The sequence below is a fragment of the Triticum dicoccoides genome, chromosome 4B (genome assembly GCF_002162155.2).
Source record: "Triticum dicoccoides isolate Atlit2015 ecotype Zavitan chromosome 4B, WEW_v2.0, whole genome shotgun sequence".
Classification (NCBI taxonomy): domain Eukaryota; kingdom Viridiplantae; phylum Streptophyta; class Magnoliopsida; order Poales; family Poaceae; genus Triticum; species Triticum dicoccoides.
Genome location: NC_041387.1, coordinates 116,502,724 through 116,523,149, shown reverse-complemented (window position 1 = coordinate 116,523,149; position 20,426 = coordinate 116,502,724). Strand labels below are relative to the sequence as shown.

Genomic DNA, 20,426 nt, shown 5'->3' with positions numbered 1-20,426 from the left:
ATCTCACAAAGCTTTATTACTGAGCTAACAGGGGCAAGGTGGGCTCCCAATGGGCTAAGTGGGATAATCCAATTATTATTTTTTCTATCCAGTGAGATTCCACTAAAAAAATTTAAGTGGGATGGACTACCAGTGGCTTGGCTGTACACCGCTCGTGAGCAGCAGCCCGCCGTGCGCCACACGGCTCTACCAGTGCAAAGCGCCCGGGTGGCAGCGCCCGGATGGCCGCGTGCACGCGAGCACGTGGTACGCCGAGCTCACGCTCATAAAGGTCACCCCCACTCCCCACCTCGGCCGCAACTCACTTCCGCGTTCCCCTTCCTCTCGACTCGGTTCGAACCGGTTTGGGGCCCTCTTCGCATGGCCGCTCCCAAACCCTAACCCGCAGATCCTTTGCCCTCCCCTAAACCCTTCCCCCAATCCCCCTTCTCCTCCGCCCCGCGGTGCTCTCCGGTGCGGGCACCGCCCTCCGCTGCTCTGCCCGGCGGGACGCTCGGCGTCTCGACCCCCGCCTCAGCCGTCGCGCGTGAGGTACGCTTTGCTCATTTCTCTCCTCTCCTGGGTCAGCGTGCGCTCGGCGCGGTGCGCCTCCATGCTTAGCTTGTGGTGCGGTGGTTAGCTCGCGGTGTGGTGCTGGTGCTGTTCCGTGTTCGTGGCGCGGGCAATTTGCTGATTCGGCCAGGCCTCCGGAGTCGCCAACCCTAGAGGCTGGCCGTGCACTCGCTGCCGCCTCGCACGGGGAGGGTGTGGGGCCTGGATGGTGGGTTCGGACTTCGGAACGGTGTGGTTTTGTTCTTGTGTTTTTCCATGCGTGTTCGCCACCTGTAGCCATGAACCCCAGTTAGCTTCCCAATTCGAGAACATTATATTGCCTGGAAGAAGCAATGGCGTCGAAAAACACTCGATTGTGGCAATCTTTTGGGTGTTTGATTTGATGTTTTTTTCGATTTGATGGATTGCGTGGTAGAAGATGTGAGAGAGGGGTCGGAGTAATTCGCAGATATGCACTCTTGCCGTTATACTGCTGCGAGTATCAGCATGCTCTGATTTGACTTGGTCACTTGGATCGTCTTCTTTTCTTGTCTATGCATATTGCTTGTTCGTGCATGCATTACAAGTCCCTTCTATACATATCCTGATGGATATTTTCTTAGTACTGTGGGTTTTCATATCCGAAAACATGGTATTGGATTCATTCTGCTTCTTAAATGTGTGATGCAATGCTAACCTGATAGTTATTTCGGTTTTTTCTGGCGGAAATGATTAATTCATCTTCACTCCTAACGACTAGTAGCCTTTAATAGTTTGTTTCCTCTATTTTCTGCGGAGACTCTGAGCTAATAAATAGTCAATGCCATTCATTCAATGGTACTCCTGTCTCTTTTTATTAGCCGTTATCCCCTTCTGCACGGTAATTAACGCCATATAAAAACCTACCAACCCCTTGCTCGCTGAACCAATGTGCCATCACTAATTTCCTTAATAATTGGGTGATCACATCCTCTGCCAATAACTGAATCGCTAGCCTCACTGCACGCCTCTTGCATGCGGTTTGTGGCCCTCTGGGATCTGGCCCTTCAGCATGCAGGCTCCTCTAGCGCTCCTATGATTAGCGATTGGAAATTAGAACATTAGCGGTAAGTCACTTGGTACGTCAGGGGTAAAAAGGAAAGAAAACAGCCACACTGAGTACCAGAGGCAAATCCTGTCAAACAATATGGGAAAGATTAGAAATTTTTTCATGCCTTACAAAATGAGATGGTGGAGTTCTGGTTAGTATTTTTGACTGACTTTAAGATTGTCAGCATTTCTGAGCTCCGTAAATCAGAATTCTCTTATGAGAGAGGTTAGACTTAAGGGAGACATTTGGCCCATCAGCCAATGGGAAGAGGATAAGGGGAGGAGGGAGAGAGTACGAGAGATGGGCTTTGGCCCAGGCTGTCTAAGGGTAGGTGAGAGTGATGAATGGGCCATGAAATATTTGTCACCATTCAAATTTTAAGAAAAAAAACAAATGATATTCAAATTCGGAAAACATTAAGCATTCAAATAAGCAAGGGAAAATACCAAATGAACTAATAATCCAGAAAGAAGATCAACGTTTCATATTGTAATAATTGAATCCTATATTTATGTTACAACTAGGTTAATTGTTGTTGTGGCAGGAAAAATGTTTAATGCTCGAACGAGAACTATCTCCTTATCTTTTTTTCCTAAAAGAAGAATTTATGAACTATGTTTGTGGCTTTATGCATGTTCTAAGTGGTTTTGCGTTGTGACAAATATTTTATTATGTTCCATATCCTGCACTATCTATAGTCGTATTCCTGTATCTGGGGTTTCCGTTTTTGTTTATGCATCATGTTAATCTATAAACAGAAACATCACCTGTCTTACATGGGAGATATAATAGTAGCTTAAAATTTACTGGACCAGGCAGTCGTTATGGTAATAGCCATGTGATGCGTATTCGTATCTGTGATTTTTATAAGAAATTAAGAATGGAACCCTTCCGTAGGATTCATTGTGTTCCTAAGAATGCATTATCTGTGAATGAAGCTCTAGTAAACTGTTTCTTCTCCCTTAGTCTTTCAGCTTGCACGTAGTTCCGAACTACCCGTTTTATTTTCTTGTTTTCTTATTTTAGCTTGCTGTGGCTGTCATATCTCAAAGTTGATTATCTTTCCACTAGTGATTTGAATGCCTTTTACTGTATCTATTCCTAATTAACTAATGACTTCCGAAAATCTGTAATGTGTTTGTTATTAGGTGCATGTCTCAACTCGATCTGAAGGATATATGTAGTGGATGTTGAATGACATTCTCTATGGATTTGAACGCATCACCATTGCCTGAAGAAGAGGATGAGCAGCCTTATGAAGAACCACCTGGTGAGGCTGATTATGCGCATGAGGAGGAACATGTTGAGTCTGCTGTTGCAACATTGCGAAGGGTATGTAGTACTCATTCTGGTTATAGTTTTCCATTTGCTGTGAATTGCTCATTGTGTAAGTTATATTGAAAGATAAACTATGTCTTATTAGACATGTGTGCTAGGTTAACATTGTTAGCTGAAGAAAAGTACTGACAGAGAGATGGTTATCATTGATAATTTGGTATGTATGTGTACATTGCGGCTTTCAAGATAAAAATTGTAGATGTACTCTGCATCAGGATCATAATGAAATATCCATTTTTGTGGGGATTGTGTTTTTACAGCAAAGTTGGTTCATATGTGTAACTTCATTTTCCACTTAAATTTGCACCATGCAAAAACAATAACCGCCCCATTTTTGTTTTCTTACCAGAAAGCATGCAAACTGGTTTTATTTGGTGTTGCTAGCTCTATCATTTTTATGCAAATTCTGCTGTTGTTACTAGGAGCGTGAAGAGAGGCGGAGGAAATTGAAGAGAGAGCACCAGGATGAAGGCTCAATGCAACACCCTCAGCAGATAAGGAATGATTATGCACCTCCAACCAAAGTTGGTAGAGGCCGGATTAAAGAGGCACCTGAGGGTATGAATAAGTCAAATTGTTTTCTAACGAGCTCTTCTAATTGTTGATAATATAAAATATATATTTTATACCTTATATTCTCTCTTTCACTTCGGCAATTTCTATTTATGGTATTTTTTTAAATAAATGGATTTTTAGTATTTGTATTTTCATGGTTTGATTTCAGGTTGGTTGGATTGTCCTGCATTTGGTGAGCCAATAGATAAAATCATACCCTCCAAAGTTCCTCTTGATGAAACATTCAATGAATCAGTTCCTCCTGGCAAAAGATATTCTTCCAAACAAGTAGTAAACAAGCAAAGAAAAGCTGGCCGTGAAGTAAGTATTGTTTGGTTGATAATTTCTAGTGTTTACCATATGTGTTATGTCTGGGCATGTTGTACCTATTTATATGCAAAATGGGTTATTCACACAGAAAAAATGCCAATTTGAAGTGCTCTTACAACATGTTTAGTTTACTTAACTATCTCTTATTTGTATCAAGGGTGTATACTTGATACCATTGGCACCCCTTCCTTCCGTATGAATGTGTTCCTAGTTAGCCACTTGTTACCGATAGATAATTTTACTTCTGTATTAATTTTTCTTCTTCTTTTTTCAGATAGGACTGGTGATTGATCTGACTAATACTTCTCGATATTACTCACCAGCAGAGTGGACAAAGCAAGGTACTAAGCATCTCAAGGTGAGAGAGCTTAGCTTAAACACATCTTTTATTTTGAAGTACTCCTTCCTAAGCATTTCCATTTTTAGATTCCTTGCAAGGGAAGAGATGCTGTACCAGATAATGAATCTGTTAACACATTTGTCTATGAGGTAACAACAACAATATTTTTGATACAGATATTTACATTATCAGTATATATTATTCTGGATGGTGTGTATTTATTCAGTCTGATGCTTAATTCTTGATATCTTATTTGGCATCTCCTTTTCACCCCAATTGTTTCCCACTTTGTATCTTTCACATGATGCTTTAAACCAAGATGTAGTTATCAATGGCGCCTTAGCTTGAGTGACAAGCCACTTATTTGTGGATTGATCGATAATTATCATGATGTGTGCTACGTGAACACATAGCAGTTTTTTCGTGTGCTAATTTACACCACGTTGCTCATTTGAGTATCTAGCCCTTTTTCATTTATCATATTTATTGATTTGTTTTTTCAGTTCATTGGTATGGTGCATAGTCCTTGCAAGCTCACCTTTTTTTTTTTTTGTAAAACAATATGCCGGGGCACGAGTTTGATGATATAAACATGCATATGGATCTTCACCTTTTTTTGTGGCTGTGGTGACTTTCTTTTCTTATTAGACACTCTTCATTCCATGTGGTTAGTTTTTTCTACTGTAGAGTTAATTGATGTGCTTGTAGGTCATTAATTAACGACCATATATCTATATAAAAAGCTCATCAGAAGCTATTTATGCAATTATTTTGCTATTTTCAGGTGATGATGTATCTTGAACGACAAAAGCATACCAAAACTCCCAAGTATATTCTAGTTCACTGTACCCATGGTCATAATCGTACAGGTTTCATGTTTATTCATTACCTCATGCGTACACGCATCTCTTGTGTTGCTGAGGTAGGGCAACTAGACACTGAGTGTTTTTTCAATGTAGTTCTACTATTTGTCTTGACATCAATTTTCCCCCTAGGCAATACGTATTTTTGCTCAAAGGCGACCTCCTGGTATATATAAGAGGGACTACATTGAAGCATTGTATTCATTTTATCACGAGGTTCCTGAGAATATAATTGTAGCATGCCCTTCAACACCAGAATGGAAGAGGCCTTCCGATCTTGATCTAAATGGTGAAGCTAAGCCAGATGACGATGATGACAACGGTGATGTTTCACCAGTACATGTATGTATTTTCCCCTTTTATTTAGGTAAAATTATTCCAAGTAATTGTAGGCTGCTTCCTTGTACCCGTTGATCCTTTTTCAATTGTTGGAATACAAACTGCTATGTAACTTCTATTTCTTCGCACCTTCTACTTGAGTATTTGAATTTTACTTTTGAACATTACTGATGGAGTCAACCATATCATGGATCATGTTTGTTCATTTTCAAGCAACATTATTTGTCTGATAACTGATTTATTGTTTTGTTCTTGAGACATCCTCTTGTATCTTGCAGAATGATGTAGAGGAGAAAGTCATCACTAATGATGATGTGCTGGGAGACGCTGTACCTTTTGATCAGCAAGAGGCTCTGCGGATCGTATGCTATCGTTTGCTTGAACTTCCCCCTGTAAGTACACATTTTTTTATTCGTGCTCAACTAGCATTTTTGTGTGGATAACATCAAACACCTGTATTGCTATTTGTAGAATACTCTCCCCATCCCAGAATAGAAGGTGCACATGTTATGCAAATTTAACTTTAACCAACGATTATTCCAACCACACGTGGATTAATACATGATGCGAAGTTGACATCTAATTGCTGGGAAAATGCTCGCACCTTATATTTTGGGATGGAGGGGGAATAGCTCAAATGTTACGAATTTTCAAGTGAGCAGAGAGTACATGCATGCAGTATTGCTGTATGTCAAGTACTGCAGAGCTTGTGAAATCTAACGGGAAGTATTTATGCAAGTATTTGCTCATTTCACATGATGTGATGGTTGGACATGGTGTGCACCTACATATTAACTATTTTACTAAGCTGTGTGAAATAATATGCAAATAATGTGCCTTTCTGTCATCAAACTGGACTCCTGAAATGGGTTATGGCGTTTTCAATATGAACATTCAAAGTATATATATATATATATATATATAGAATCGCTAATCGTGCGCTCCGGCTAGTTGGGCGGACCGGACGTCCGCGCGCACTGGCACCAAATTAGCCAACCAACAAACCTCCCTCCGCTTGATCGTAAAAAGGATGAAAACCATAGTAACAGCAATAATTGATTACCTGGCTGCATAGACCACCACGCCCAGCCAAATTAGTTTTTTTTGCGGGTACCCAGCCAAATTAGCCACATCTCTTTTGGTTTAGACCCTCGTAACGGTTTGCAAAATATAGTAAAATGATTACAGCACTAGATTTGCCTTGCTAACTAGCCGGGTCAGTGACTTCCGTACGTGCCAATTGTTGTTAGCTTTGGGTATATGTTAATTTGATTACGGCATCGTCGTTACTAATAGTATTAAATTTTAGTTTTCCCCATTACTAGAAGTACAACGTGGCGTTACCATAGATTTATAATTGAGCCCAACTTGGCGTTACCATGAATTACTAGATCTACCACTTGTAGTTACCATACATGGAAAAGTGAACAGAACGTGGCTATATAAGATCCTCCATTCCAGAAAATAACTAAATTACTAGAACTACTACTTTGGATTACCACATTTCATTCCCTCATAAAGATGGACATGGTAAACAGGTTACCATCGGTTACCACCAAATTAGAAACAAATAGAAGTGTGACGGTTGTAACGTGGTTAGTGTGTTTTACTACATGTTACTCATGCTTTACCATCAAGTGGGAAGCAACTGCACCGAGCGTGCGCGCGTTGAGTTGTTTAGAGGAGCATCGAGCGCGTGTTCTGGCCGGAGCGCAGAATAAGGAATTTGTGCTCAGGCTTAGTTTATGCGCTATTGTGAGCGAGCGCGCATAACGTCTTAGCGTGCGCTCCGGTCTAATTAGGTGGGCAGGTCACACCGGGAGTAGGCTTCTCCACCGCTAAAATATTTGAGGGTAAAACTGTTTCTAAGAAAAAGTAATGGATTTAATTTGGTTACCATGCATCGTCTACGACGTGCCGATCCGAAGGTCATTAGTTTTTGGCAGTAATATAGATAGAAGAGATGGTAATGGACGAGAATTCTTTACCAAGCAATGAGATGGTTCAATCCCTCGGCCTCGTAAACCTAGTAAATTCATTCTAATATGTAGTAACCAATTACTACATGCTCACTAATTGTTAGCAGTAAAAGGGATGGAGTGGCGGAAAATGCCAACGGAGGCCGAGCTCCAGGGAGCTCGGTATTTTGAAAAAATCAAAATTTATATTTCAAAGCTTCAGAAAAATTCAAAACAAAATTCCACGGTAACTTAATAGATTTCCGCAGGAACGTGTATGAAAATTATTTGAATTTGTTGTGATTTGTAGGCTGTACAAAAAAAACAAAAATCCGGCCCAACAACAAAAAATATTGGCCCATTCTAGAAATACGTTTTTGTCTTTTTTCTGTACGCCACGTGTGAAAGTATTTGGTTTTGAATATTTGCACAGACGCAATACACATGTGTGAAAGTGTATACAAACAAGTTTAAATTTTTTCACCTTGTGGAAATTTGTATTTTGAAAACGAGCTCCGTGGAGCTCGGCCTCCAAAAGCCCTCACCCATGGAGTGGATGGTAATGAAACAAATTATTTTACCAGCAAAAGATGCTTCAATCCTGGAATGTGGTAAAATCAGGTTGCTATGTAGTAACGCATTACTGCATGTGCCTTTTCGTTGAAAAATACACACCCTTGCTTGGTTAACGCATTACTCCATTCTAAGTAATTGTTAGCAGTAAAAAGAATGGAGTGGATGGTAATGAAACAAATTGTTTTACCAACAAAGGAATTAGAGATGCTTCCATCATGACGCATGGTAACCGTATTACTGCTGTGTAGTAATGCTGGGATCAGTATGTAGTAATTGTTTTTTCACGAAGGAAGGGGACTAGCAAGCGCGTGGACCAGTATTGGTCGTAAATCGTTACGATGGAATTTTCCCAACGCGTACTGGCCGGTTGGGTCGAACTGGACAGAGCGTACACTAAGAAATAATGCTATCATAGTGTGTTTTCTGTGTGTTTTACCTGTTCATAACTAATTATTTTATGCGATACTTCCATTTGACACTTCCATGTTGCAATCTTTGTAAATTATTTTGTTTCTGCAATTTTTATGTATGTTTAGCTTCAAAAGAAGTTTCTTTCTTATATCCTTTCTTTGGTTATAGGCGAGAGGGCATGCACAATTTCCAGGATCACACCCAGTCTCTCTTGACAGGTAACCAACTGCTAAACCCTACTGCATATATTGTTTATAATATTAAATAAATTATTCTACCATCTTTTTTTTCTCTCTTAAATTTCTCTTGTAAGGCATTATCATAAATTGCAAATCAGCACCTGTTGAGTAAATACACGCGTTCGTTTTGTGAAACTATGCACCCTACCTTTTTAAGAATCTCTGATACACGCATGCTGTCCTCATTCTGAAATTGGAGTACTTTCTTCTATGTATCAATTCATATAGTTTATCCCCCTTTTCATATATTAAAGAGTGATGATTCGTTTGCAGTTAAGTCAAATCTAGCTATAATTATACAGGAGTACTCCCTCTGTTCTCTTTTATAAGACGTTAGGCAATTCAGACAGAGCACAAAACAGTTCAATGTCAGCTGTCCAAAACGTCTTACAAAAAAGAACGGAGGGAGTACTAGTTAGGGTTGATGCATACCATCTTAGCTACCCAATCTGATCTGATGTCTCAAAAAAAAGTTGATATATCTGAAAATTATGTCGTAATTGTACAGTTAATCCCTTAATTACACCATACTAATTAAACTTTGCAACCTCTCTTTTGAAATTATGATGAGTCTCACCAAAAATCCATTCCTTATTCCTTAGTCATGACGCTATGACTACTGACCTTGTTTGCTGCTCCACATGAAATATTTGTCATAAAGTGTAATGGTTGCCATACCGTTTTATATCATTAAAACTGCACCAAGTTTCAAGAAATTAAAAAAAGGAGTTCTAAATCAGGAGGTGTTATATTTTTATGACTTGTATAGTTGACAAAAAGTGCATTGGGTGTGTATCTTTGCTAGTAATACTAAGGTTAGTGATTGGTTTTAACAGCTACCTTAAGGTGTTCATGAAGCAAGGCACTGTAAATGTTCGTGAAGCTTGTCCTAGTGTTAACATTAAAAGATGTTGGTTTGTTCTGATCCTACAAGCTAATACTTAGTGGGTGGTGGCAACAGCTAGCTTTAAGAAAACAATAGTTACTTAGATGGTAGGTGAACAGGCAAGGTTCTGCAAAATTCCATTGTTCTGAATGGACCATTATCTATTTTGGTTTATCTCCTTCTCCCTTATGTGGCCTTTTCTCTAATGCATTCTCTTTTGCTGATTGCAGTGATAATCTGCAGCTACTTAGACAGCGATACTATTATGCTACTTGGAAAGCTGACGGAACCCGATATATGATGCTTATAATGAGGGATGGTTGTTTCTTGATTGATCGGAATTTTTGCTTTAGAAGAGTTCAGATGCGCTTTCCCCATAGGAACCTGAATGAAGTAATGTCCTCCTCCTGATGCAGGAGAATCCATCGTAGTACATTTCTGTTTACATATCTAACCTTATTTCTCTGCCAATTGAAGGGTCCACATGATATGACATTGATTGACGGGGAAATGATTATAGATACAGTACCTGATTCAGGATTGAAGAGGAGGTACTTGGCGTATGATCTGATGGCACTTGATTCAGTGTCCAAGACAAAGGTATCTATTATAGTTTCCTTCCATGGAAGGAATATTGAGCACCCTTTGTTGATTTTATTACCTGGAAGTCAGCCTCTTCGTCTATTATTAATGCTTTACTTAGATAACTGCTGTGGTCCATCCTCTGTCATTTTGAGCGACTACAAAATTTCTTGTTGCTGCACATGTTTATGGAAATAGTAATCACACTATTCCTTTGTGTTACAACTTGCCATCATATTTTATTGATGTATACTTTGTCAAAGTAAATATCGAAGTTTGTATTTTCTATGTCTATCATATCATCTTACCAATATGAGTACTTTTGTGATAGGTTTTGTTACAGTTAGACCTTATCGGTGCAATTAGTTCTTGGCCTTAGTATAGTTTTAATTTCATAGTATTTTTGTATGCAGTTGCCTTTCTCTGAGAGGTGGAGATTAATTGAAGATGAAATAATCCGGCCACGTCATAACGAGAGAAAAATGTTTGAGAGTGGTGCTAAGAGCAATCCAATGTACAAATATGATATGGAGCTATTTTCGGTAATTGGATTCGGACCTGCTACATTTTAATGTTCCATTTTGATGAGTTGAAGTACATTTCTTATGTTTGGGTGCTCTACCAGGCCCGGAGAAAGGATTTCTGGCTTCTGCATACAGCAAAAAGGGTACTGAAGGAGTTTATCCCATCACTTTGCCATGATGCTGATGGCCTGATATTTCAGGTATGTTTGTCTTCTTTCGGTGACTGTACTGGAAACTTGAAAGCTGAAATTCCAGTGCAAGTTGATGCAATGCATAGATGCTTAAGGAAGAAAACAAGCTATGATGGTGAACTACACGATTATATTTGTTTTGATATAACCTCATGAAACTACATTTGTAACATAATCTTGGATTTTCTACTACAAGCAGAAGAGAAAAATGTTGACATTTTAGTCTCCCTGATTTTTGGAAACTACCACGACTTCTAAGTATTTGAACTGTAGTCTATTACTTAAATTTTAATCTCCCATTTTATTTTCCGCATTGCAACTTAACATTATTTGGTTGTGGCACTGCCTGAATTTACATGTCAGTTTGAGTTGCAAGCATGAAGTGGATCCTGGTTATATACATAGAAGTCATGTGGCCTTCTTGAGAACAATATAGACTCGTAGCATTATGATGCAAACCTGTCTATTGAGCTGTTTATTTCAGTTTGCAGCTGACTATATTAATCATCAGGAACACAAATAGTCTTGTGAGATACTTGAAGGCAGAAAATGTGCTAATCAATCTACAGAGTGCTTTGTGGTAGCAATATGAATTAATTTCAGCAGTTGAGCTGTTGTGTGCAAATTTCTTCTGTTTGTTTCCATTGGCCATTTAGTTCACCTTGCACCAAGAGTTCATGTTTTCGGTGTTACTCTTGTTACGCTTCTGCCCAAGATATGCTATTCTTCCAAAAAGTTCCCTAGAGATGTTTCCTGTTTTGTGCTTAGTCTGCCATGATGTGTGCTAGCACCACTGGGTAACCACCGTGTTTAGTGTCTCTTTGTGCTTGAGAGCAGTATGAGATCATGCATTGACTTACAAGAAGATCTTAAGTGAGGGAGTGGAGGAAGAGGGACAGATGGAGAGGCAGGGGAAGATAGCTTCAGGAAGACCTTAGATGAGAGAGAGAGATGGAGAGGGAGGGGAAGAGGAAGAGGGCCAGAGCTTTCTTCCTTGGAGCCCATTGTCGCTTTCTCCTGTGGGTCCGTTGCTGTAGTACACACACTCTTCACATGCTCGAGTAGTCCCTTTTAGCAATAATTTATCCACGTGATGAACAAACAACACCGGCCTTTTTAGGGGAATGCATGTTGACTATCTGTATTTATTGATACAGTTATAGACTTGAATATTTGTAATGACGCTCCTACTTATGTGTGTTCTTGAGCTTCCTCTGACTGTACATGAATAATGTGTCTATACTTCTATCATTGGCGATTCTTATCATGGTTAGGAGTAGTTTATTTCGGGCTTCAAGAAGTGCAATCTGTTTGTCTTGGCTAACACACCTTTATTTGTGCTTGTTCATTAGGGCTGGGATGATCCTTATGTAACTCGCACCCATGAAGGTCTTCTTAAGTGGAAATACCCTGAAATGAATTCAGTTGACTTTTTGTTTGAGGTTTGTGTGGCCATTGTTTCCAGTATTGTTGCTTTAAATGGTTTAGTGTTTTTTTTATATGGTGGGGTTTATTTTGTCATACCTAATTGTGCAGGTTGGCAATGATAATCGCCAGCTCGTTTTTCTTTACGAGAGAGGCAAAAAGAAACTCATGGATGGTTCTCGGATGGTATTTCCAAGTAAGTAGTGCTGCAATTTTTATGGTCATTTTATTTTTGCACACTTGACAGCGTGTTTCTCATAAACAAGTTTGTATATTTTCTCTTGCAATGAAAGCATGTCTCTCATAGACAAGTTTGTATATTTTCTCATGCAATTGTGAATATGATAACTTATTTATCTTATTAGGACATCATTGTAGTCTTATTCACTTCGTGTAAGTTCCAAATACAAAACATATATCCAAGACTTACATCTGCTTTTTTGGAATGACTGACTAGCTTAAACATGACCAGGTTTATGCATCTATACTATACCTTCGTCTACCAGAACACTTTATTTGCACATTGATGGGTTTGGAGCCAATTTGTAGGGAGCCTGCAATCTCTAATATTTTTTTCCCACGAATTTAAAAATTGCCGAGGATATTATCCTTCAGCTATGTATACCACTACATCTATAGTTGAATGACCTGCAGACTTAAATCATTGTATTCTAGGAGCATATTTGCTCTTCTTGCTTACTGTTATGCTGGAATTTGAGTAGTTTCCCCTATTCATGGTCTAGCTGATGAGGCATATTGGTTGCATATTTATGCTTGTTTTCTGAAACTTATGCAGATGGAGAAGATCCATCATCTATCTCTGGGAGGATTGTTGAGTGCTCTTGGAATAAGGAACAACAGTGTTGGGTCTGCATACGCGTTAGATTCGATAAATCGACTCCTAATGATATCAACACATATCGCAAGGTTGACTCTACCCCTTATCTGTGTTGGAATTTACTCCCTCCTTTCCTAAATATGAGACATCTTAGAGATTCCAATACGGACTACAAACAGAGCAAAATCAGTGAATCTACACTCTAAAATATTTTTATATACATCCGTATGTAGTCCGTATTGAAATCTCCAAAATGGCTTATATTTAGAAACGGAGGGAGTACATACTGTGCATCTGGATATAATCATGGTTCTTTCAATACAAAAAGATATATCTTTTTCATTTGAAATCATTGATGTGTGCTAAAATTACAATATTTATTTATACATAGAGGCTAAATAGAATCTGGCCCCTGAAAAAAATTGTTACTTTTGTGCCTGCAATAGATGCACTTTCAGATTTATCTCCTCAGCTTTGTTAGCTTTATTGTGATTTAATTTTTTTAATTAGGCAAAATTTCATTTCCTCTTTTGTTTGCTATAACTGTTACCTTTTTCCATGAAAAAGAAATCATCACCTTGCTAGATTTTGAATTACTGTAATCCTCTGACAGTATCGTTGTGTTATCTGCAGGTAATGAGGAGCATCACAGACAATATAACCGAAGACAAGCTTCTAGAAGAGATCACTGAGATAATTTCCCTCCCGATGTATGCTGATAGGAAGAAGGCTGATGAAAGGATGGCCCATGCAAAGATGGCACAACATCGGCGGAGAGGGCAGATGCCACCACAGTAGTGTTAGCCTTGTTGGAATAGTGCTAGAGCGCCGCTGCCCCTTCTCTCTGGGCTGGGCATCGGCTGGTTCCATTAGCTTGTGTAATTAGTAGAGGTTTAGGGCCGTATGTTGATGGCCGGCCAGCCAACTAATTCTTTGCACTTGTTGTGTGCCTACCGCTTGTATATAGTTGTCGCAGCAGAGTAGTCCTGTAAATCTTGTATCATGTTTCTGTATTCTCACCTATGGCTTAGTTTCATGGGTGTAGAATAGTTAGTCTTTTAACAAGGGAGGGAGAGTGTTCAAGTCTCGTCTTGTATTGCCGGAAGTGTCCTAATCGCGAGGGTGCACTGAGCTCGGGAGTGCCTCTTATTATCCTACACCAAGTGTCGCATGTGGCATCTCTCCATCCATTTATTCCATTCCCGTTACATTTCTAGGTGGATGCCGGTCTTATTTGCAGGTGCTTGTTTTATGTGGCTGTCTTGTATTGTATTCAAACCGTCCTCTATATCTGTTTATAGTGTCGTTTGGCAGGTGGTTTCCAAAATTAGTCGTTGGGATAGTTGTTCTTGGTAAGCCTTTTGTTTTCAGCGTTGGTCGTCTTGTTTGCTTCGAGCTCCCTGGTTTTAAACCAAGTTCACAACAAAAGGCACCCCAGAAGTGTGGGTAAAGACTCACCTCGCGGCCACATTCTCTGGCAATGTGGCCCAGGCACAAGTTTATCTACGCCAGGCGGAATGGAGGTGCACAGTTGGAATAGGCTGAATTGAAATGAAATGGGTAAAGAATATAGCCAAAAAGTCAAGTACCCCAGAAGATGTTCCAAATGAAGAAATGGAAAACTTGAAAATGATCCTTCTGATTCGTGAAGATCGAGGAACCGAGAAAGATTTCTGACACAAGGGTGGCGAACTAGAGCGAAAATGTTGCATGCTTCAGACACCAGGCAAGATGCATTTGGAGAAATGTTGCAAATGAACATGTCAAGAACACCTTTATCTCAATGTACTTTTCACATGCTGAAATTCCATATGTTACGGGCCCGATACCTTTGATTCAAAGTTCAAACTTCCAAATTTTCATAGACTGCATAACGAGAAACAGAGTAAGTGTTTATGCTCCAGTAGTTGTGCACTAAATAATCACAATGCTGAGCGAAACATGAATTCTTTCATATAAACAGCATACGAAAATTGGAGCAACTTCAACTAGAAGGTAAAGACCACTACTGCACGTAAATTTTCAGTATTCCCACCTCTGTTCTTCAGATAGCGACTGCTCGTCTTCCATCTCAAACCGAGTTTTGGTTCATTGCTAGAAAATACATTAAATTTCACTAGCAAAAGATGCATCTTTTTATATATATTTTTGGATAACAAACACTCATCCTCGTAATACATCTCGTACGCAACTTTATTTTTCTCTCACTTCGAAAGATCTTATTGTCGGGAGTACAACATGAGCATCCTATCATCAATTGTGTGAGAAGGATGTTCCACCGCATTCATGCCAACCTATGCTCACTGGAGAGAGCATCACTTGGCACACTCGATGAAACCTTTGATGTCGAAACTTCCATTAGGATCAGACTTTGTGATTACACCCTGTGAATCAAGGGGAAACACGCACAAGAAGTTTACCAACTAATAATGCAGCACAGACCAACACCAAAAGAGCATAAGAAAAATGGAACATGTAAGTAGTGTGGTGATATAGAACATACCTTTTCTGTAATGATTGCAGTAATTAGACTTGCTGGAGTAACGTCGAAGGCGGGGTTCCAGACTGATATACCTGACGCGGCAACTTGCTTTCCTAGACCACCTTCAGAGTTCAACAATTCCTTTGAAGATCTTTCTTCTATGACGATTTGCTTCCCAGACGGAAGGGAGAGATCAATCGAAGTTACTGGTGCGGCCACGTAAAACTGCACGCCGTGATGCTTTGCAGAAATTGAGAGGTTGTATGTGCCAATCTTGTTGGCAGTGTCACCTTTAAATTCGATACCCAAAAATACAGTCAGCAATAGGCATATTTGGTGTTCAGTTGATTTAAGAATTATTCTTGTGGGTGGTTACCATTTGCAGCTATACGATCAGCACCCACAATTACAGCTTGAACTTGTCCATTATTCATAAGTGCAGCTGCAGCAGAGTCTGCTATCAGCGTCGCAGGTATTTTGTCATGAACTAACTCGAAAGCTGTAAGCCTGGAACCCTGGAGATTACAAACAAATTGTTGAGAGCTTTGTATGTCTGTGAACACACTGCAAATCTATCCTTCGAATAAGTGGTAAAGAATAGGTAACAAACAGTTCTTATCTAAGATTATATTTGACCTGAAATGATTGAGCAAGATGGACGGCCTAGATAGTTGGTGAAATTATTCGAAGGATGATTCACTGAACTATTTTTTCTGTGGTATAGCACATAGGATCGTGGTATGTCAAAGACGTTAATATGCTATGAAAGAATATGGGGTGTGGCTAATTCTACTTAATATGTCTTGTACAAAATATAACAAGATAAATTATTCATAAATTACTATGACATCAAATGTGTAATGAATTTCTACCTGGTTAAATGGACGAGTTTCAGTGCAGAAGGCCTTTTCCAAAACTCCTCCAGAGTGAAGAGCACGAATGACCCCTAGGGCAGTTCCGTAACCAGCGGTTGCTAGGCTAGATTAAAAAAGAAAAATACTATAACTGGATGAGGATATTGAGCATCAGAAATACAAGAAAAAATTGATGACTTTACCTGCCAGTATTACAATGGGTTAGAACAGAGATGTTTCTCGAACTTCCAAGCTGCCGTTGAAGGAATTCAGCTCCATGCGAGCCAATTGCCTTATTATCGGCCACATCATCAACTAGCATAGCCTCTGCAGCTTCAATAAAGACCTGGATATAGAAAAGATAATTAAGCAGGTGCACCAACAATTTCATCAATCAGAGAGATAATCAAATTTCACAAATATATACCATTTGAAAATTTATGAGGGCGTAAAATCTGGTAAGGCAACATGGGAAAATGTTTTTTAGAAGGGACAATAGTTTTTCAAATGAACAAGAGGGAAAACCAGGGTTTTTCAACTCGTCATCACCTCATAACATCTAATGGTCATTATTTATGGAATTATGCTATTCATCAGTTTAATCAGTAATCCATTATGCAAGTATTCAAGACAGTTGCGCACAGAAGGCAGTCATTGCTGGTTTCTTGCTGGTCACCTATTGAAACCAGCCTGCAGTAGTCTGAGACACTTGTGCAAAAATGGTGGGCCAAACTACCCTGCTAAAAACCAACCAAAAGCCACAACCAATTAGTCACATCAAGAGCTAAGAATTCACCATTTTTTCAAGGAACTGGACAAAGTAGTGAATATGCAAGCAAGGGCATCACGATTCAGCCTGACAGAGTTTGCATACAAATGCTACCAATTGGTAATGTTCTGATAGTAGGCTCGATGCTAGAAGTTTGGGAATTTAGCCTCATGCGACCTACTATCATCAGGTTTGTTAGTTTCCTGTTTAGTTTCAAAAGAAACATAAAGTTTCATGACATATTAACTCTATGGTCCTGGCAATTAAGCGCATACACACTGGTCACGATGAGTGAGTTTGTTCAGGTATTGAAGAACTACTAGTGAGCAGGATGATGGATCGAAACTATAAATCCGCTTGGCACCTGAAAGATAGATTTGGCATCTTTTGCTGTTTCAGCTGTTCTTGACACTAAGTTCTGAAGCTTTGTAGCAGCATCAGACAGGTTCACTGCTGTGGGCCGGCTGACAAAGAAATTGAAGTAAATCATTGATTAGAATAATATGCATGGGCAGAAGTAGAAATTCATTTCAATGTAAAACATGAATATCAGGAACAAAGTTATCGCGCATAAGACCCTGAAGTTCAAACACGCAACAGTTAAATAATTTTTACCTGGATACAAGGTATTCCAACTTCTTGGAAACGAATAAGGCTGCTTCCACAGGTGTACCAGTGAAATCGTGATCATTAACTTCCACAGCCAATGATAGTGCTGCCGCTATGGCTATGGCAGGAGCACCACGGACAACCATGTCTCTGATCGCATTCCTGAATAGTGTTAACAAGTTGAATGCTCAGTGCGGACATAGGCACAAATATAATTTTGCTATGTGAGCATACAACAAACTTATTATAATTTTTGTATTTAGTATTTACTCTCTTTTACTATTATTATATTTACATATTCTGTTCTATCATTTCATCAGTGTCAAGTTCAAATAGTTACGTCTTTAAAGATAATAAACTGAGCCTAACAATATCTTGAGTTTAACAATATCCTTCAGCAGGCACAGGATTTCGAGGTACTTGGAAGTTTCAAAAAGAATTATTCAACTTATCAAAATATTTATATGGAATTTACAGGTTCAAATTGTAATTCCCCAAAGCCTTTCGAGTTGTCAGCAACTATTTCAGTAACAAACGGATTTAATTACCGGATTTGTGCTCTAGACCAAGTCTCACTTTGTCAGTTCTGGTTTTGCAATAATTTTTTCTACTGTCAGCAAATTCCTTGTCTGGCTTTTTCGTTTCACTTGATCTTCCTGGCCCGTTTCAAGCAAGCCGGACCACATACCTGTCCATCTCCCGAGCCCAATAAGGGACACCCTTCTCCCACTTGTATGCAGGCCCGAAAAGTCAGCAGAGCCCTAACGCAGAAGCAGCATTATTGACGCCGCCGCCGCCAGGTTTCGCCTCCTATATCTTATTTTTTTTTGCAGGCATATCTTCTTTATTTAATCCAGAGTGCCGAATCAATTCCCCATGACCCCCCGCACTCAATCCCAACAGCGCACATGGTAAAACCTTGAACGCAAAGGCAGTCACCACGGTGCCTTCTTTTGGCAAATCAAACTAGGTAATATTAAACCCTGAATAGACCTGTGTCCTCCGCTGACAACATCCATCCTCATACATATACTACTAGTACTAAAGAAATACTACTACTAACTTAGAGGTTTAAGAAGAAAGTGGAGCTCACCATCCATCCGCGGAGTCCTTGACATCGATGTAGACCTCCTCCAGGGGCAGCTTCCTCTGCATCACATCAAACAAAAAAAATCAAGACCCCAATCAGGAACGGAAGAACTCGGCACCACTTCCACTCGGGAGAAGGCGCATGGAGAAGCAGAGGGCGGGACCTGATCGAGGAGGCGAAGCGCGCCGCGGTCGTAGAGGATGGACTGAAGCGCGCTCGATTCCCCCATTCTGGCCGGAAATTTGGAGAGACTCGGACGGCTCAGATGGAAAAAAGTGAAGAACAGAGGATGGAGGTGAGAAGGGCTCCGCACTGCCGCAATCTTGCCCTTTATGTTGTCGCGTACACCGCGCCGTAGCAAAGTCCCGATTCCCAAACGGGACCCCTTTGCCACTTTGCGCTCGAGCCCCTTGGGTTCCTCGTATTCTCGATATTCTGTCCTCTGGAAATATGCTGGACTCTGGGCTGGGCGTGCATGCATCGTCATCGGCGTTTGACCTGGCTTTCACGAGACGCTCCCGCTAACGTCAATCAAGCCAAGGAAACAAAATCATGTGAGCCGGGCGAAGACTGGAACGTGCGAAATCATGCGGCGCAGCATTCGCCATCGGCCACCGTCAGCGTCAGGCGATGGCAAGAGTCACGCAGGCCGGCCAGCCACCCACCCCCCAAGGCCTGCAGGCTTGGCAATAACGCGGGAGTTGAAGGGCAGTTCCGCAAGAGATACACTACACGGAGTGCAGGACATGACGAATCTTTCCGGAAGAATTTTGTTGTTTGACTTTGTAGAGTGTTTTTGGGCAAAGCTTGATGCCGAAAAATAATTTGCACCGTGTTTGTTTTAAGGATGATGTCAACACTCATTTGTATGTGCTTAGGAAGATAAGTATATATCGGCCATCTATATGCTTAGAGTGATAACTATATATGGGCAATTTCCCATTGCTTACTTGAACTTTGTTGATGCGAACTTGGTTGGATTTTCCTCAACTCATTGCTTAGTTTTCAAACACTTAGAAAGAATACCATCAATAGTCCGGCAATAAAAATTTCATATACCAATGTGCATCACAAAGTCTTCCGCCGAACCATCTTGTCCATCCCGTTGCTAGGATCTTACAGATAATCAATAATGAGCTTCCTTTCGCTTGCATAAAAAATTCATTAGTGGCCGAAGCAGTGGGCTTTTGTTCGGCCTTGCCTATGTTGAAGAGACTAAGCATCAACTATTGATAGATATGCAATACACCATGATCAACATAGTAGCCGAATGCTTATTGTGCCAACTCATTTCAATTGTCATGTCTAGATATATGACCAATTTGCAATCCAAGGAGAATATTACATCTAAACATGCTTTAAGATAAATTATAAGTGATTCGTCAAAACATTGATAACTTTTGGATATTTGTTGCACTACTCATAAAGAATCACCAAACGCCTCAATATGTTTAGCACTTATGGCAACCAAAGGCTCCCAAACCGAATAACATTGCATATTCAGCTTTGATTATTATGCAAAAAATACTTTAAGCGGATGAGGCTACACAAAATAGCACCATAAAGAGGTATATAAACAACACCAACACATTCGCCATTGTTATGA

The 20,426-nt window shown here is 40.0% G+C and overlaps 2 protein-coding genes across 2 annotated transcripts; one reads left to right on the top strand and one right to left on the bottom strand.

Annotated features, from left to right (window-relative positions):
• The first annotated feature begins 306 nt into the window (after window positions 1-306).
• Window positions 307-14,103, top strand: LOC119295370 (mRNA-capping enzyme-like). The gene is made up of 18 exons (XM_037573784.1): window positions 307-531; window positions 2,770-2,953; window positions 3,382-3,517; window positions 3,684-3,835; window positions 4,119-4,202; window positions 4,271-4,333; window positions 4,969-5,106; window positions 5,180-5,389; window positions 5,665-5,778; window positions 8,500-8,549; window positions 9,687-9,849; window positions 9,934-10,056; window positions 10,452-10,580; window positions 10,664-10,762; window positions 12,106-12,195; window positions 12,290-12,374; window positions 12,975-13,105; window positions 13,650-14,103. The coding sequence occupies exons 2-18, from the start codon at window positions 2,816-2,818 to the stop codon at window positions 13,812-13,814; spliced, it is 2,070 nt and encodes a 689-aa protein (XP_037429681.1). The 5' UTR covers window positions 307-531; window positions 2,770-2,815; the 3' UTR covers window positions 13,815-14,103.
• An 844-nt stretch (window positions 14,104-14,947) lies between these two features.
• Window positions 14,948-19,142, bottom strand: LOC119295371 (methylthioribose-1-phosphate isomerase-like). Its single transcript, XM_037573785.1, has 9 exons — window positions 18,984-19,142; window positions 18,824-18,879; window positions 17,737-17,892; window positions 17,486-17,585; window positions 16,556-16,698; window positions 16,371-16,476; window positions 15,875-16,013; window positions 15,520-15,788; window positions 14,948-15,400 (listed from the first exon to the last, which is right to left on the bottom strand). The coding sequence occupies exons 1-9, from the start codon at window positions 19,047-19,049 to the stop codon at window positions 15,332-15,334; spliced, it is 1,104 nt and encodes a 367-aa protein (XP_037429682.1). The 5' UTR covers window positions 19,050-19,142; the 3' UTR covers window positions 14,948-15,331.
• Window positions 19,143-20,426: the final 1,284 nt, after the last annotated feature.

Bases quoted from the DNA above. Each gene is read 5' to 3' on its own strand.
- LOC119295370 (XM_037573784.1), top strand. From the start codon at position 2,816: ATGACATTCTCTATGGATTTGAACGCATCACCATTGCCTGAAGAAGAG. The intron at 5,779-8,499 runs GTAAGTACACAT...CTTTGGTTATAG, and splicing joins GTTTGCTTGAACTTCCCCCT to GCGAGAGGGCATGCACAATT. The intron at 12,375-12,974 runs GTAAGTAGTGCT...AAACTTATGCAG, and splicing joins TTCTCGGATGGTATTTCCAA to ATGGAGAAGATCCATCATCT.
- LOC119295371 (XM_037573785.1), bottom strand. From the start codon at position 19,049: ATGGGGGAATCGAGCGCGCTTCAGTCCATCCTCTACGACCGCGGCGCG. The intron at 18,880-18,983 runs GTCCCGCCCTCT...GATGTGATGCAG, and splicing joins CGCTTCGCCTCCTCGATCAG to AGGAAGCTGCCCCTGGAGGA. The intron at 15,401-15,519 runs GTATGTTCTATA...CTTGATTCACAG, and splicing joins CTGCAATCATTACAGAAAAG to GGTGTAATCACAAAGTCTGA.